This window comes from Lates calcarifer, linkage group LG2 (genome assembly GCF_001640805.2).
Source record: "Lates calcarifer isolate ASB-BC8 linkage group LG2, TLL_Latcal_v3, whole genome shotgun sequence".
NCBI classification, from domain to species: Eukaryota; Metazoa; Chordata; class Actinopteri; family Centropomidae; genus Lates; species Lates calcarifer.
Window position 1 is genome coordinate 6,892,964 of NC_066834.1, and position 17,844 is coordinate 6,910,807.

Consider the following 17,844-nt stretch of genomic DNA (forward strand, 5'->3'; position numbering starts at 1 on the left):
GGTTTTAGAACATGTGCCGTATGTGAACATTTTCCTGTAAAAACAAAGTGATTTTCCAAAATGATTTTTATTTGTCATCACAAGAGCATGATGTCCACATTTAATCATGCATGTCATAATAGACACCATATGAGTGTGCCTATACCCCATATTCACACCTTCTTCCTCCGCTAACAGAAAGAGTGGATTATGCGTTTCCATGGCGATCAGAGTCTCTCCTCTGTGTGAAAACTGTGGGTGAGTTATGACAGCGGTATCCCTCTGCTGTCAGGCAATCACCTCTCGCACAATCTTAAATCTCTCAGATTACCTGCAGAGCCACTTCAGAGACTGAGCAGGTTGACAGTTGTTTGGATCTGTATGTCCCCGTAGTTTTTTTTTTTCTTTTTTTTTTTTTTTCTTCCTTTTACCATGCATTTCTCTGGTTGGGTAAAGTGCCTGTGGAGTTCAGTGTTAGAGATTACCAACCCAGCAGCTGAAGGGTGGGTCTCAACATAGATCTGAATGTAGAGTATTTGCACTGCAAGCATTTTCTGCTGTTGCCAAAGAGAAGCTCTTAACAGTGACGAATAAATGCTAACCACATGCAACTGCACTCTTTCAGTGTGTGCGTGCGTGTGTGTGCCTGTGTATTTAAAAATCTTTCTGGTAGCTTTTATTCCTTCAGACCGTCTGGCTCAAATATAAAAAGGTTGTACATTTTTAAGTAAAATCCATCTTTAAAGAGAATTAAAATGAATCCTTCCTCTCTTCCAGCAAAGCATTGTTGAGTCAAGCTCTGTTAGCTTCAAAACATCTCTCTTCCCACAGCTAGAAACCTAGAGAGGCAAGACTCTAATCTGTTATGTCATCAAGCAGCACTTACAGAGCTGCAGCACTGACAATAACTGACAATAGATCTCTGCAGATAAACTGTGTCTACTTGCATGTTTTATCTTTCAGGTCCCCTATCAAAAAACAATTTTCTTTGTCAGAAATTAGACTGGAAATCCACTTCATTTCAGGCTAGATGCATCTATATTTTTGTAAGCCCTCCATATCCTCAAGGCCAGGAGTCCTCTCTCTGCTCTCCCACTCCTGTCATCCTCCCTGTCTGCCTGTCTCTCCACTCTCCTCTAACCTTGAGTAACAGAGCAGTATGTGTCATAACCTGTCTGCAGGCAGCAGCTATATGTGTGTTGTGAGATTAAAAAACTTTTTATCTGTTTTAAACGGAGATGACTCCTGCTGATTTCAGTTTTTATCCGTGTTTCCGGTTAATTTAAGTAAGTCAAAGTGATGTCGGTATGAGCAAAGTAACCGAAAGCAAGGAGATGTTGAGTCATATCAAATAAATGTTAAATATAGTTTCTAGTTTGTACACTAGCTACGAGGGAGACAGGTCTGTCTAGAAGAATAGTCTGTGCTGCTGTACACACTAACTACGACAGACCGTCAGCTTATATTCGTCCATCCGTGATGGCCGGGCGACTCGCTGATGGTGATATGGCAAGTAGAGGAGCATATCAGCACTTTTGACTCTGCTCATCCTGAATCGTGCTTCTCATACAGTGATGTACCAACCACTATGACAACACAGTGAAGAGTTTTCTTGCTGTACTTTATGAATTATTCCAAGTGTGATAACTTTTCCAGCTAACGTGTAAAAAAAAAAAAAAAAAAAAAAAACTTTCCGCTATTCTCTTGTTTTGAATATTTTCTGTTTTTTTTTGGCCTCATATTCCTCTCTCTTACTTCCTATTGTCTTTAACCGTTTTTTTTTCTTTACTTCTTACTACTACTCTCACAGCCAGTGTCCAAAATTAACATTTTGGCTCATGTGCCGTGGGCTGGTGAGCTAAAAGACATGTTTCTGCCAAGAATAAGAATCCATTTTCCTCTGAGAGAGCTTGTTAAATGTGTTTTTGGCTGGCAGGTTTACCAGATGTTCAGATTCTAACTGGTTTAATGTAAAAGTTGAAACATTTCCTGTGATATCATTACCTTGTTGCCCTGCAAAATTGTGGCTACACCCTGAGTACACCATGTAATGTCTTTACTTTTGTGTCATACAGTAGACTTATTTCTACTGTGGGGAGAATCTGGTTACATGCACATTCTGCCTTTCAGTTCTCATATCACTGACTATTTTTGTCAGAAAAAAAACAACCTCTGACAACAAATGATAAAAAAACAAATATCGTTGGAAGAATAATCTGCATTTATTAACCTCTTCCAATGAAAAGGCTGCTATTCTTTAGCCAATTGTCAAGACTTGAGGCTGGAGGGCAGAAATAATTCCAGCTTTAGAAGCTGTATTTCCTGTACTTGTGGTACAAAGGTATTTGTTAAGGTATCTGCAGATCTGTGCAGAAAAGGGCAACCATAGATGGCAGAGGAGCCGACTTGCACACTTTCAAAATCTCAGCAACGCACTGTGGAGCCTTGTGTGTCAAACAAACTGATTGGTTGTTCCAGCTTCCCTTTTGGCAAACTTTTTTGACACAATCATCGTCACACTATCTATGCATGTTCGTTTAGCCTGCAGGAGTATGCTTTAGCAATTGATCCTGTAGTCATGAAGAGAAATGTAATGTTATGTAACATCAGAGCCTTATTTAATAAACAAAAATGAACACATAATTTCTTACTTTTATATTAGGCTGCCACTATTCTGACCATGGAAAGCACAAGAGCCAGCTCAGCCATATTATGTAAGTCAGTATATCTTCATAAGTTTATATGGAAATAAAGGAAGCAGATTTACTTTGCGATTTTGTTATGGAGGCACAGCTCTGACTCCAACTAAGCTAACCTCTCTCTCCCCTTTGATAGCCTAACCTGCGTCATTAGCACCAGGCAAGTGTGTTTTCACAGTTTTTAATATATGGTGAAATTAAATGCATCAGGTCATTAAAGCGACTGGCAGAGTTACAAAAAAATGTAACATTTCTTCATCCACATCACACCTCTACCTGATGAGCAATCACAATTTTACATTTTGCTTCCTGCTTTGATGGGAGGAAACAGTGACCATCATCTTGTCCTTCTTTGGCTATCTTTCACTTATAACACTATATCACTTATAACTTATAACACCACTGCCAGTTCCTCCTGTTCATCATCTCGACTATCTTTACTGCCCATTTGTCACCGATATTTTGATGATATATATCCCTAAAAACATTCAGGTAGATCTTATTCAAGTCTCATGTTTCAAGTTTTTAAACACAATCCTGACATATGAAATGGAGTCATAAGTTAGCTGAGGGTTTTGGCTCTCTAGAAACCAAAGACAACTAGACATTTAAAGTTTTATCATCTTAAAAAAGCTACCACTCAGTGTAGCCAGTGTCCTTTTTTTCCCCTCAGCTCTGACAAAAATCTTCTGGCATTTGGTGCTTGACAAGTGATCACAGCTCTTTCCCTCCCATATGCTCCTCTCCCATGTTCTACATCTCTTATGGAACTTACTGACTCTGCAGATTCTGCGCACTCTTCAGACACATAATCAGCCGAGGAAGATTTCCTACAACCTCATGGCCGTCTGAGTCTAAGTTTCTGACTGACCCCCCCCCCCCCTGTTGGCCAGCCAAGCTCTGCTCTGCGCCTCCTGTGCCACTCAATCCGCGTCCCCGGCTCACCACCCGCACAGCTGCCAGCGTCACTCCGCTCCCCCTCCCTCCGTCACTCCATCTCACTCTCTCAGTTGTGCACTCATACATGCCAGCTCACAGTCACAGGGTCCACGAGGACGCGGGCAACCTCAGTCTTTTACATCATTTATCAATACCTTTTTTATTTGTTGATACTTTAGTTCCTACTCATGTTTTTGTATGTGTTCAGCCATAATACAGGATCAATAAAGCTGGGTTATGTAGTTTAATTCAGTATCACAATATTTTTCTTTTTCAATATATATCTTAATATTAATGGAGACAGAAAAATATGGCACTGATTGATTTTATTGTCTTGGTTATTGTTGGTCAACAAAATGTCAGAAAATATGCACTTTCTTAAATGCCAACATGACAAGACATTTGTCTTCAGGTGGCTCATTTTGACCGACCAACAGTCAAAAATTCAAAAATACTGAATGATCATTCAACTCTTATTGTTAGTTTTTGAGTTGACTTCAGGTGTTCAGAAGAGGATACTGATGCAGGTTTCAGGGGTGTAAAATTGATCACACTCTCACTGCTCATTATCCTTTTACACACCACAGACAGAGGTGGCAGGTTCAGTTACTGACTAGCTTTACTTTGTACTCAGCCCAACAAGATACTGGTTACCTGCCTCAGTTTAATGTTGTGTTGAATATGACAAGTCAGTTGTCAACCTGAAGAAGTAAAAATCTAAACGCAACCTCTGAACATGACGCATAGAAACGCCTCTGACAAGGTTTTTAGCAAACGAGGGAGATGAAATTGAGAGGAAATTTATGATAATTGATAAATTTTAGGTGAATCTGTATCACTTTTTCTAAAGGAATCAATATATTTTGCTTAAAGTATATTCTTTCTTGATGTTGTGTTCCACTGTTAAATGGTTGGTTATGCATTTAAACACCATCTGTTTACCTAGTTCTTTCCTGTTGTTTTTTTCCCCCCTTTTCCTTTATCCTGCAGCACCAGCCCAATTTCTCCACAATGATCATTAAAGTTTCATCTTATCTTAACACTTCTCTTTGAGCCAGTGTGATGAGCGCTGTTAAATATTCACTCAGCCGCTCAAGGTGAGACGTTGTGAGTGTTGCTCAGGCTTTGCCCAGGTTTCTCTTCAGGGGAAATTAGGTCACCTTTGTTTTGATGAAGCCTCAGGAAGAACGATGATTTTAAAATTAGATTACCAGCACCTTGGTAAACTGCCACTCTCCTCATAAACCCTTGATGCAGCAAGGGAATGCAGCCTGAATCAGAGGTTGCAACTGTAATATTTACAGTATATGACAATGATAAAGGTCTTGTTTTGTGTATGTGCATTGATCTCTCTCTTTAGGACCTGTTAGCATTGTTCTGAATCAGGCATAAATGTCTAAGAGTGTATGGATTGCCTGCTTTTCTGCTCGTTCTGTGTGTCCGGTATCGATGCAGGGTAAAGTGTTTTAACACCTTAGCCACTGAAAAGATGGAGAGGGAGACGGTGGGGGCGTAGAAAAGGACACGAGTCTGTTAGCAATTTGAATTCTCAAATCCTGTGTTCAGAGCCATGTTGCTATGAAACAAGGGCTGCACTGTGATTAAACTGTCTTCTATTGTTTCTTAATTGTTGGTAATTTGCATGTGCTGTTTTTAAGTTCTCATATCTTAGTAGTGAGACAGGGTTTGTGTACATGCGCAGTTGTAAACTAAAGCTGCTTGTGTCTACATGCACATCTAGCTGCTCATATAGGATTAGACATGTCTGTATTTACAGTAAACAAAAAAATCAGTACAGTCTGGTCAACGTGTAATAGTGTTTTAAGCATCTAGTGGTTTCTACTGTCACTGTGTCATGCACTAGTCACAATTTTAGACTGCAGCAAATGTTTTCTGGCAGCTGATTTACTGCATGGCTACAACAGGTGAATGTGCACTGTAGCAAATATGGAGAATGTAATTTGACTACTTAGAGGTCAGTGGGTCAGCACTCACCACGGTAAGGTCTGTTTTTTGTGTGTGTCTGTTTTTATTTATTAGTTATTTTTTCTTAATACATCTTTCTTTTGCCACTGTTAAACAAAATGGCCAGTACAAATAGTTAAAATGTTTTGCATACACGCACAATTCCCCAGCCAACCACCCACATGCTGAGTTCTCCCATGGGTGGCTTGACCATAATAACTTGAGTGAGGTATAATGTATGGTATTTCTCTGTTAATAACCCATGAAGGGTTAGTTAGTGTGCTGTTGGGTGGGACCACATCTCCAAAGTGGAGGATTTTGCATTTAAAAGTATTTTGGTAGCTTTAAAACCCCTTTTAAGAATTTATGTTGCCTTTCATTTGACTCTGAGGCGTCATTAAGTGACAGCAAAGTCTGTTTTTGTGCTATGGTCTTACCTGTCTCTTCAAACTAAACTTTGGATACTTAACCCCAAATGTCCCAAAGAGAGCACATTGTTAACGATTGAGACTCTCACTGCTAAAAATGAAACTGTGTCACTGTTTGCCATCCAGCATCCTGCTTATTGAATTTAATTATGTCAAATCTAATCATTCCTTTGCTTTTACAGTACAAAATATCTCTTCCCCTCTCTTTAGAGGATGTAGAAGATGAGCAAGTATTTATTTATTTATTTATTTTTTTTTTTTTTTTGCAAGTTTTGATGTATGACATTATGGAGGATTTCATTGCTTTGTGTTGTAGAGGGGCTCTCAAACATGCATATGAATCTGACTTTTCATGAAGAGGAACATTCAAAGAAAAAAATAATAAATATACCAGTTGTAATCAAACTTGTCAGTGTGGGCATAGTGAAAGACATGGGCAGCATATAACAGCTTTACTCTGCTGTGAATGGAGCTACAATGGGGGATTGTCCTTTACTAAATCAATAGGACTATTCATCATGTGAATGCAGCTGCTGGAGCTCCTTCTCTAATCTGTCTTGGCTGAATGAGACACACAATTTTTGTAACATAGCAGCAGACATGGACCTGAGGGGAGCTTAGAAATATGCAGGAAGCCTTACACCTGTACTGATTACCAGTATGATCTCAAATAAGGCTGGAAATGAATAATATGTTGTTTTATCCCTAACAGGTGATCATCAACAGTACCATCACACCTAATATGACATTCACCAAGACGTCACAGAAGTTTGGCCAGTGGGCAGACAGCAGGGCCAACACTGTGTTTGGACTGGGCTTCGCTTCAGAGCAGCAACTAACCAAGGTGAGAGGAAACATCTCTGCAGCATCACATTAAGCCAAGAAGCATACAGGCAGCTGAGTTGTGTATGTGTGTCCTAATACTCAAGTGTGACAGTGCACAGTTGGTTATTAACTGAGCATCGATAGTGAATTGAAGCAATCAGAAAAGGATTTAAGGGTATCCCTGATACTTAAATCCTCACTATCACCACAGAGCCAATTATTTCTATGATCTCCCAAAACATTTGAAGATGAGCTACACTGCATATGATACATGAGCTTGTATTGCCACTAATCATCACAACTCTTTCACATCTCTCTGATACTCTTTCAGTTTGCTGAGAAGTTCCAGGAGGTAAAAGAAGCAGCCAAGTTAGCAAGGGACAAATCTCAAGAGAAGGTGGAGACACTGAGTAATCACTCCCAGGTAAATTATCTCTCTCTGCTGTCTGAAATTCTGATTCAGTACAACACCTCTGCAACTTTTTCTCTCTACAGTCACTGTGGTCGTCTAAAGACAGAAAAATAGCAGCACTGCAGAGAAAGAGAGGAATTAAAACGTCTCAGTTCAGCTCAGTTTCCTTCAAACACCAAGGGGTTCAGGTTTTGTATTTTGAAATGGCTTCTGGCATAATCGAGTATTCAAATAGTTAAGTTCAAATACTTGTCTGAACACAGATCTATGGATCTTGTATTGAATATTACATGTTAACACAACAGAAATCATTCATGCATTAGTTTGAGTCATCATGAATGAGAGGTCAAAGGTTATACTTAGCTGCTTACTAACTGGCAGGCACCACAGCAATTACGAGGACAAGGAAGCAAGTGAAGGTGATAGAACAATAAAGGTTTCTCAGTTCCACATAAATAAATCTCAGATTGGTAATTCTCTCAGTAAGTAAACCGCATTGATTGGAGGTGCATCCAGCAGTCATGGCTCAGTAACTGGCTGCCAGGTCTGCTCTTTGCCTACACTGACTCCAGATGGCAAGAATCAGACTCTGGTCTGAGGCACACAAAGCTGCTGGGCCATATGACATGATAAATACTGGCAGCAGTTTTTCCTCACCCTTTCGCTGTCATAGTTGACATGTCCAGGTTGTTTACAGTATTTCACCATTTTCCACAGTCAGATTCCAGAACCCACCAGACCTTTAGAAAACTCCAGGTTAGCTTCAGTCAAAACCTGAGTCATAACAAGTATCCTACTGTCCCATGCCAGGAGTCTGGTCGTGATACACCCTCCACCAATCAGGCATCCAGCATTAATGGGACAGATGATGAGAAAATCTCTCACGTCGGTCCAGAGGCTGCTCTGCTGAAGACAGAAAATGAACGCCTTAAGAGTGCAGTAGAACAGAGGTAAGGTTTTGTTTCATGGAAACATCAGAAGAACCTCTTTAATGTGATGTGAATCTGATTTGTTCTTAATGTGTTCCTCCCTCATGATTAAATCACATTTTTATATTTAATCAATAACATAACTATGTGTGATTTATCAGCCTTTGAACATGTACATGCCTCATGATCTCACCACAGTTGAGCTTAATTCCACACCCAGCAGCTCTCCATCACTTTCAAGGTCTTATTCTTGTGCTCCTCTTGACTTGGCACCAAACTGTGCTCAAACCTTCTGCCTCTTCATTTTATTACTGCAGGAATTATATCAAATCATCTGATCAAATCTAAAGAGTGACACTGCTCCACTCCACCATTTGGTTATCTGGCCTTTATAATCCAGATGCTGAGTGTATAAATCGGTAATTGCATGAAACACCAGATGTAGTTCCAGATGGGATTAAAATGACCCCAGGGCCTCAGAGTCAACTAAAATTGCAGTGAGTAAATTTATCAGAAGAATTAGTACTGGCTAGCAACAAAAAAATCTCTGACATATTTGATCCAGATAGGATATAAGGTCCTGAGGTAAAGAAAGTCCAATTAGCAGACCTTCCCTGGCAATCCAAAGAACCTCATATACACAAGGAAATAATAAATAAATGAACATCTGTATATAGTTCTTAGTTCTAGCAAGAACTGACCTCTAACTATACACTTAAAAAGGCTCCTGTACAGGACAATGTAATTTGATGCTAATTATATGAAGCACTGCTAGTGTAATTTCTGTTACTGACTAATTTGTCTCCAGGGATGGAGACGGACTGTTGATTTCTCCTGTGCTTTATATCTTTATCCTTATTTTAAAGATATACCATATAGAATTGTGTCTATGTCTCTATTACAGCACTTAAGATGTTGTAAAGCTTTCTCCTCAAAGCTCTGAAGAAGGCACACTTGCTGAAACATCAGCTATGTAATATAATCAATGCTGCATAAATTTCATTCTTCAAGTGTTCCTGCCTTCTTTGCAAGTTATTATGCTTGTTATTTTTACCCACAGAATATTTACTTGGGTTTATATTGACCAGTTCAATTAAGATAATCCCCCTTGACAACTGATTACTCTCGAGTAACTGTCTCTGCCTAATTAGGACCAAATTAGAAAGTTCTCTCCAGAAAATATCCATGGAAATTATTGAGAAATTACAGACCTCAGAACACTGATCATGAACAAAATGTGTCTGTGTGCTATGTTGTAGCAGCCCTTTAAACTTCTCCAGGTTATGTCTTTGTTGGCCTTTTTCATGCCTTCACAAGGCTTTGGGATTTTCTCTTGGAAATGTGTCACAGCAGTGAAACTGCCGATGACTGCAGAATGCTGTCTGTCCACATTTGATGGAGAGTAGCAGATTTCAACCCAGTCATGCATAAGGAAGGGGACAGCGATGCATACTAAATATACTGTACATCAAAACCTCTCCAGCCTTATTGATAAGACAGAAAAAACTCTCTGTGGTATGACAAGATACCAAGTTGTATGTTGGCACAAATGAGGGCAACAGCTCATCAGACCTTTGAGACGTTTCCCACTTATTTCTTTTTTATGGGTTCACATGTCTTGACTGTGCAATGTACATCACATCTAATTAAATAGTTATGACTGGCAGGGATTTGTAGCATTATGTGTCATGTCAGTGGGCACAAGCCCCAGGCATTTCAACACTAACCTGTCTAAATTTTTCTTCCATTAATAACCATCGCCCTGAATCTCTCTCTCTCCCTCTGCCTCTCCTGTCTGACAGCAACACCAACGCCAAGAAGTGGGAAACAGAGCTGCAGACTTTAAGAGAAAATAATGCCAGGCTGGTGGATGCACTGCAGGAGTCTTCAGCTAATGTAGAGAGCTGGAAGAAACAACTTAGTGCCTGCAAGGAAGAGAGTGACACGCTCAGGGAAAAGGTAATACAGTCATGCACTCCTACAGGGGAGTTAAAGGATGTACACAAACCCATCAATCCTGCAAGCTGAAAAGGTAACAGGTTAGAAACACTGTTACCTCCTCCATAAAAGGAACAAAACTGCATCACAAAATGAATTTAGTCTTTGTGCTAGTTAGGTTAATCTATCAGTTAAAATCTGTGTAATGGCATGAGTGAATCCATCACCAAATTGTGTTAAATTTCATGCAAGTTTGTCCATTTTGAACAAGAAGACTACTGTACATTTTACAAGCTTTTGTGTTCCCTGCACCAGAGTCTCAGCTCCAAGACCACTATAAATAGAATCATTTTAGTTTCATAATCAATGTGGGCTGTTACTGCAGCTGGGCTGGTGTTGCAATGATACTTTTCATTTTGTTACATACTGCAAGTTTTTTTTAATTGCTAGTGTCAGTTTTCAATATGACACCACTTATAAAATACAATATATCCAGGATTTCACAAATACCCATGATATGTATGATGGATACTTGGAAAGTTGACATCAGTAGCTCTCCTCCTTTATTGTTAATGTGATCAGATTGCAGATCTAGAAGCCCAGTGTAATGAAGCCAATCAGGAGAAGCAGAAAAATGCCCAACTGACTGTACGAGTGCAGGAGCTGGAGGCTGAGCTACAGGACAAAGAGCAGGTGAGACTTCACATTTGTCTTGAAACAACAGGGCCAGTCTCGAGGGCTTGGGTTTGTCTGTGAGAGTTTGTGAAGCAATTCCTTTTTTAAGTAATGGAAGTGGTACGTTGCCGTGAAACTTTATGATTCACTCAGTCCCCCTTATCAAAGAAATGTCAGATTTCAGGTTTAGCTCTCCTCCTGTTCACCCCCTCAAATTCCAGATCTGCCTTCTCCTCCTGATCCCCACATTTCAATGCATCTCTTCATTTTACACAGGCTCTTTGCCTCTTCCTCTTACTGAGGTACCACTCCTCTCCCTCAGGAGGTGATTATACCTCAGTAGGAAATTATAGGTTTATGTTGTGAGATCTTGGGTTTTTTATGGATTGGTCTTGTTATTTTTCGCCTACCCAGCTAAACCCAGACATTTATACTGCCCACTATTATTTTTTTCTCTCAATTTACACCCATCTTTCTTTTTGTGCTGCTTATTTTTTTCAGTAATTGATATTTGTTCTCTTAATATCTTTAAGCACCACTGTGAAACTACTCGGACTATAATGTAAATTCATCCTCTGACTTTGTCTTCTGTCAGAGCAGCAGGGAATTTTGGCACAGATACCGTTAGCGGCATCGCCTTATGTCCACTACATCAGTCATCCATAATCCAAACTAGCTGACTGTCAGCTCAGTGGAGTCTAATGGTGCTGTTATTTCTAATGAGGATGAGCCCTGCGCGGCCACACAGTCTTTTGACCTTTGCTCGTTGCTGGTTAAATGCTGTTTCTGTCTGCAGACAAATGATTAGGACTGACATCTGGCAATCTCTGAGAGTCTTGCTGCCTTTTTCTACAGTGACTGTGTCTCCCTATCAATTCCATGAAAGGGAAATACAGTTAGCCTTGTGTGAAGCAGAGGAAAAGAAAGAAAACATTAATTAGTATTTCTGTTTCAACAGTGGATTTGCAAGTATGGAATATATACCTGGCCAAATGCTTTTAGATATTTTCTACAGTTTGATCCCTAAAAAACTGACACATATACCTGTTGTTTTCTGTCAAAGTTTTTAAGCGCAGGTTACAAACCTGAACAATGTGGCAAATCTAGTTGATGGTTCGATGGTTGCAACTAATAGTTATTTTTCTATTGTCTGTTTTTCATATAAAATAGGTACATATCGATAGAATATTGATCAATCATTTTGTATATAAATGACCTGAACAGTGGAGCTTTTGAACCATCAACATAGCAGCAGCTCTTAAAGGATAAATGGTTATCAATAAGCGATAGTAGTTGCAGTTTAGTCCAACCCAGTTTAGTCCTCAGTCCCACTGAAAAAGAGATCAGCAGCGCATCCACACCTTTCAGGAGCAGGAACTAGCAAACATTTGACACTCTCTTGAGAAATGACTTAAGTGATTAATTGATCCTCAAATATGTTGTCGATCAATTTTCTTTTGGTTGTCCAATCAGTTAATCAACTAATTTAGTTTGAATTTTGCAATTCTTATTACAGTGTTGTGAAATAGTGACATTTAAGGCTATGCTGAGCAAAGACTCATTCAGATTCCCTGAGGTAAATGGGGTCTGGGATATTCTAGTTTACCACCTGGCAGCGTAAGTATTAATAGAACATATAAATCTTAGAGCGCAGTATATCTTACACAACAACAGGAAGGAAGTAGTTCAAAGAGCTGGAGCTGATTTTGAAAGACTATGAACAAAGAATCACGTCCTTTGGGGCCTGCAGCATCTCCACAGTCCTGAGTATCAACCATAATGCTCAGAGCGCTGACCGAGGGGCCTGCAGAAGGAAGTCTCATTGTTTGCAGAGCACTGATACAGCAGACAGCCCACAGAGGCTCATCTGCCGAATGACTCACCCCTTCTAAAAATGCACACAGTCAACTTCTCCAATTAAAAACGTGCCCATGAATTATTAAGCACTGACCCTGCGCTGGCCAGTGGTGAACTAACAGAACAAAGTGGCTGCAGGTGACTTCAAAGACTCGGCCAATTATTACTTGGTGTGGAAGTGCTTGAAGTGATAACGGATGCTGCTATGAAACTGCATATGGTGTGTTTGGCTTAAAGCGGCAGAGATATGAGATTTCACTTTGACAAAACATGTTTAATTGAAGAAAGAACAAACACGTAAGCACAAGGCAGAAAAACAGAGTCAAGGCTGTATCTTCAGTATTCATTGTAATCTGTTTTGTTTTTCTCTCTTTTACCTTTTTACCTTCATTTTTCTTTTGTCTTTATCTGCTTTGCATTGCTGCTGTCTTTGTTTAGTTTGTTATATACAGGGGAGAGCGCACATTAATTAACAGTAATGTCTTGGAAACATAAGTATCAAAAACTACTGTGCTACTGTACTGAGTTACTGAAAGCTGTTATCATGTACATAATTCATAGTCTTCTTTACTTAATTACCGATTAGACAATTTTTGATTTAGATAATAATTTTGTCTATTTTGTATTTTATTCAGTCAAAGTTCCTGTCAATCCTCTTATCAAATAAGAGTATTTCCCAAAAATGTTGTTGTTTGACTTCTCAAGTAAATGATATGGAAAGAACAATCTGATATAATTTGTTGTCATTGGTTTCTGAACCTGTTTTTCCCAGGAGCTGGAGAACCTGAGGAAGCAGGCAGAGATAATCCCTCAGCTCATGGCGGAGTGCGAGAGCATCACCACAAAACTGCAGGCAAGTTCAAAGCACCCAGAAAAACCCCACATTTTCTCTCGGGCGTGATTTACAGCAGAGTGTAAAAGCGCAGCACAGAGGTGTATAGAACTCGAGCTTACAGCACACGTGAGGACACCATGGCTGCCACAGCGAGGTAACACAGAGGCTCTGAGGCGAAAGCAGTACTTTCAGATAGATTTAGAGGAAGAGAATGAGAGTTCCTATTCATCACTCCGCCTGAGGGCTGGTGACACAACATTCCTATCACGTGTCTCACTAACGCACATTGTGGTTACTGTATCTATTAATAAAGGTCCATCCCCTGTACAATGCTGAGTGGATTATTGCCTCTTTGAAAAGGTTTTCCTTTCCTCGTCTGTGACATTGAGATACTACATCTCTGTCATGGCTTATTAGTTTCCTAGCAATGCAGATTTGATCTGTTTCGCTGAGTAAAAAAAACAGCTGAAGCTGTTTGAAAACTCCACTGAGGGCTTTAATGACCAAGTCTTATAATGTTTGTGGGTGTGTGGGTTATGTCTGTGAGGTTCAGTTGGGTGTGAGAACGTACTGTTGCCAAAAACCCTTTTACAACATTGATTCACACCCATAACCTCCCATCCTCCATGTAACAATGAGTGTCTGTTCTTCAAGGCTGATTCCTCATTGACTAATATCAGACTCTCTGTAAAACCAGAAATGCCAGGCTCTGAATGACTGTACGCCCCGTTGGTGCCAAGTCTGACATGAGGCGCATTGATAGTGACGCTCATCTCGCCCTGTTCTGACTGACTCAGAGCAGGATTTTATCATCCAAGCTGTCATGTATGTGCTGCCTTTCGAGCAGGGCAGGGAGGAGAATAAAACCAACAGTGGCATGCCTGAAGTTCTTGTGCTTCACAAAGCTCGACTGCCTGGTTTGTTTCTGCAACAGCCAGCTGGATGAATGACAGTGACAACAGAACCGGCTGAAGCAGGAGTTTATGTAACCGGCTATCCAAACTGAGGAGAAGCATAGACAATGGGATTTCTCAAATACCTTTGTCTATGCATGAAAACCAAAACTGAGCCAGTGTCTATTTAGATAGAAGTTAGGAGATTTTTAAAAGCAGTTGAAAACGACTTTCCTGCTGCCAAATCGGTGTTATCCCTCGTGACACTAATGTGTTTCTACATGGCTTTTTTTTATAGTAAGTCTACCTACTCTACCTCTTTGTGATCACTGCTCCCCTCTATTTAAAGATGACACTCTATGTGGAGATCAGGTTTCAGGAGTCAGCTGGAAGATACAGTCATGCAGGCGCAACACCCATTTAGCACTACTATTTTAAACCCCTCCCTTCAATGGTATCTTTGGCATTAATGTGTCACTCATGTCACCTGCTGGTCTGAAAGACTTAATTTCTCCTCCAATCCCCACATATAGAAAAATGTATGTTTGCTAAATACAGATGCTTGGTTTTCAGTCACGATATTGTAACATTTTGGTTGATGTTCCTCAGAACTCAGTGCAAATACGTCTTTTTTAATTGTACCTGGTTATGCTGAAGTAAAATGCTGAAAGGCCAACTGAACTTCTTTTATCTTTTTTGCAAGTAGCTGTGAGTCAAAGAAGCTCTTTCTTTGGTTTGGCATCTCTGCTAAGATCAAATTGCACCTATTCTACTTCAAATGCTGTGACATCCCTCTTAAGACATTAATTTGATCTGCCTGTGTCCACGATTTGACTTCTCTGCTGCAATGTAATAATTTTTCCCCTAATATCCATCCACAGGCTGCAGAGACGAAGAACAAGGAACTAGAGGGGAGGATAGAGGGTCTTCAGATGGACATAGACGACAGTCGACAAAAGCAGGGCAACATGAAGGGCGAGCTGAAGAAGTTCATGGATATTTTGGATGGAAAGATAGACGAGCTGCACGAGTTCAGGCAGGGGCTTTCCAAGCTAGGTGTTGATAACTGAGAAAAGTGGCACTGAGCTGAAAGGGTCAGAGGTCAGGTAAGAAAAGATTCACTACAGTATGTCTTCAGGGCAGAGACTATGTGGCACCTACTCCCCCCAAGGTGATGTCCACTCAGAAACTATCAGCTTTGACTTCTAATAAACACTACCATGTGAGAAAGAGATGTTTTTTGGAGAGGGAGAGAGAGACTGGCAGACTAAAAGGAGGAAGGCCAGCATACTCCACCAAATGGCTCCATTTTGTGTGCTGGCATTCTGAAACTAAATCAAGAGTCACACTTTGAGCTTACTTATCCGTTTCTGTGGGGGGAAACGGCTTTAAAAAGCTGGTGGAGGGTTCTTAAATTCTGTCCATCTGTCTTTTTTTCTGAAGGCTGCAGCATTTCTACACAGGCAGTCTGGGCTTAGAGTAGAAGAGGGGACTTAAAAAGGGCTAAAATGAGCAACACACAAAGACAATGCTGTTCGGCATCACTCAAGTAATAATTGGTGTTAATCCTTGTGGCCCCCTCAGAGAATTAGAGATGAAATCTTTCTACAGACTGTCCTCGCTGTTGCCTCTCGTCTATCTCAGGTGTGTTAGAAGACAGTTTGTACTCATTAGATTATATGCACATACATAACGGCCGTGACACAAAGTGCCTCCAGGTGAGCCTAAATCCACCTGGCAAGGAGAACTGGCCAAGTGATGACCATCACCATAATAATAACTTGATGATTTTTGTGAGAAAACCTGATGAAAAAACAAACATCCTCACTAATAAAATGAAAAGAAAACACAGGCAGGCGAGCCCATCCTGAGGATGTTAATGTTGTTAATGGATGTTAATGTGGTGAGAAACTCAAAGGACAAAACAGGTGTTTGCACAAAAACTACTCTGAGTAGGGACTGCTGCAGGAATTCATCACCTCTCTTGTGGGTGTTTGCAGTAAACGATCCTTTTGATAATATTTGCATAAAGAAGGAAAAGTCTCTCGTCTCAGGAGCTTTCCTTCAAAAACATCCAAAAATAATAATCGGAACCCCATCTTGCCATGAGTGTAGTGTAGTGTTTAAAGGACTTTGTGTGTGCAATAGTATTGTTGTCTACTTGTAGAACAAAAGACGTATGTCGCCAAGGCTGTTGATGTGCTTCCTACACACTAGTTTTTGTTATGGTGGTGGTTATTTTTGGGTGAAGGGACTTGGTGCTGCTCGATGGGTGAATAATGTGACAGTGTACTTCACTGCAAACATTTAGATGGCATGGGCCTTTTCACTAAAACCCTGTCAGATTCTTGGTTTTTGTTTTACATATTTATTTATTTTTGGTGCCTCTCTGCAACTAGTGTTTTTAGAACATACCAAGTAAATCAACATTACCTTAACCTAATGTCTCCACAGATGTACAATAATATATAAAATATACCAAACTGTCAGGATCCAGAAGTTTTTTAATGGAGGATTTGTTTGCAGGATGGTGTCACAGCTGCTTTTGGGAAGTCCATCTTGAAACGTGTTGCATTTGAACTCAAAGGCACATGTTGTAGTGGAATATTTATGGGGTAATGCTATATTATAAGTCTATATTTTTCATCACTGTTTTGATCTTGTCATAAGACTGAGATATCTACGAAGGGACTTTTTGCTTATTGTTCTCTCTGTTTAGCCCTACTGTTCATAAGTCACCAAAACCTGGATAACACAACGTATGATCCTTCCTTTTGAACCAATGCCTCTTGTGCACTTTTGTGACTCCTGTTCAATATTGTACAATAGAACTGACAATTGTTAAAATTTAGTTTAATTACAACACTGAATTAGTGTGTGTGTTTTGTTTTTTTGTTTTTTTTGTTTTTAGCTCAAGTTGTTGGCCACATTTTGGCAAAAGCTCCACAGAGAGACGATGGGAGGTTTCCCTAATCCCTGCTTAGTTGAAAATCAGTATTGTGGGTTCTGTTTAGAAAAATATGATACTCTTAAAGCTGACAAATAAGCTGCCTGACATTGTGAAAGTCTTGAGGCGGTTTTTCCTGGATGAGAAGCTCAGTGAAGGAGGTGGAATGAACCTACAAGCGCCAGAGCTGCATCCCGTCGAGGCTCGAGTACAGAAGCTCCGCCACCGCACGTCTTTTTCCTCTGATGTTGATTTACATAGCACTAAATATAGCTGTAATCCTAGCAGAGACATACAGAACCAAAGCAAATGAGGTGGGATTTAATCACAGTCAGTGACACATATCAGTTTCGCTGAGATCAGAGCAAATAAAGCAAACACAAATATGAGCTTGTCTGAAGGATGTAAAATCCTTAAAGTCCAACATCCTCACAGCACTGGAGACATAAGTGCAGATCTGTGGATCAGAGGACATGTTGCCTTGGTAACTTAATACCCACTCACTCCTTTCTTTAATGGTGTA

General features: G+C 40.1%; 1 protein-coding gene across 3 annotated transcripts in view; it reads left to right on the forward strand.

Moving 5' to 3' along the window:
- The window catches only part of homer2 (homer scaffold protein 2), a 31,164-nt gene extending 13,920 nt beyond the window's left edge, over positions 1-17,244 (forward strand). For all 3 annotated transcript variants that reach the window (XM_018683639.2, XM_018683637.2, XM_051074612.1), the window contains 7 exons: positions 6,723-6,854; positions 7,167-7,259; positions 8,058-8,197; positions 9,979-10,135; positions 10,697-10,807; positions 13,419-13,499; positions 15,256-17,244. In XM_018683639.2, the coding sequence (XP_018539155.1) occupies positions 6,723-6,854; positions 7,167-7,259; positions 8,058-8,197; positions 9,979-10,135; positions 10,697-10,807; positions 13,419-13,499; positions 15,256-15,444 (903 nt within the window). In that variant the 3' untranslated portion in view covers positions 15,445-17,244. The remainder of the gene's footprint in view (positions 1-6,722; positions 6,855-7,166; positions 7,260-8,057; positions 8,198-9,978; positions 10,136-10,696; positions 10,808-13,418; positions 13,500-15,255) is intronic.
- The last annotated feature ends 600 nt before the right edge of the window (positions 17,245-17,844 follow it).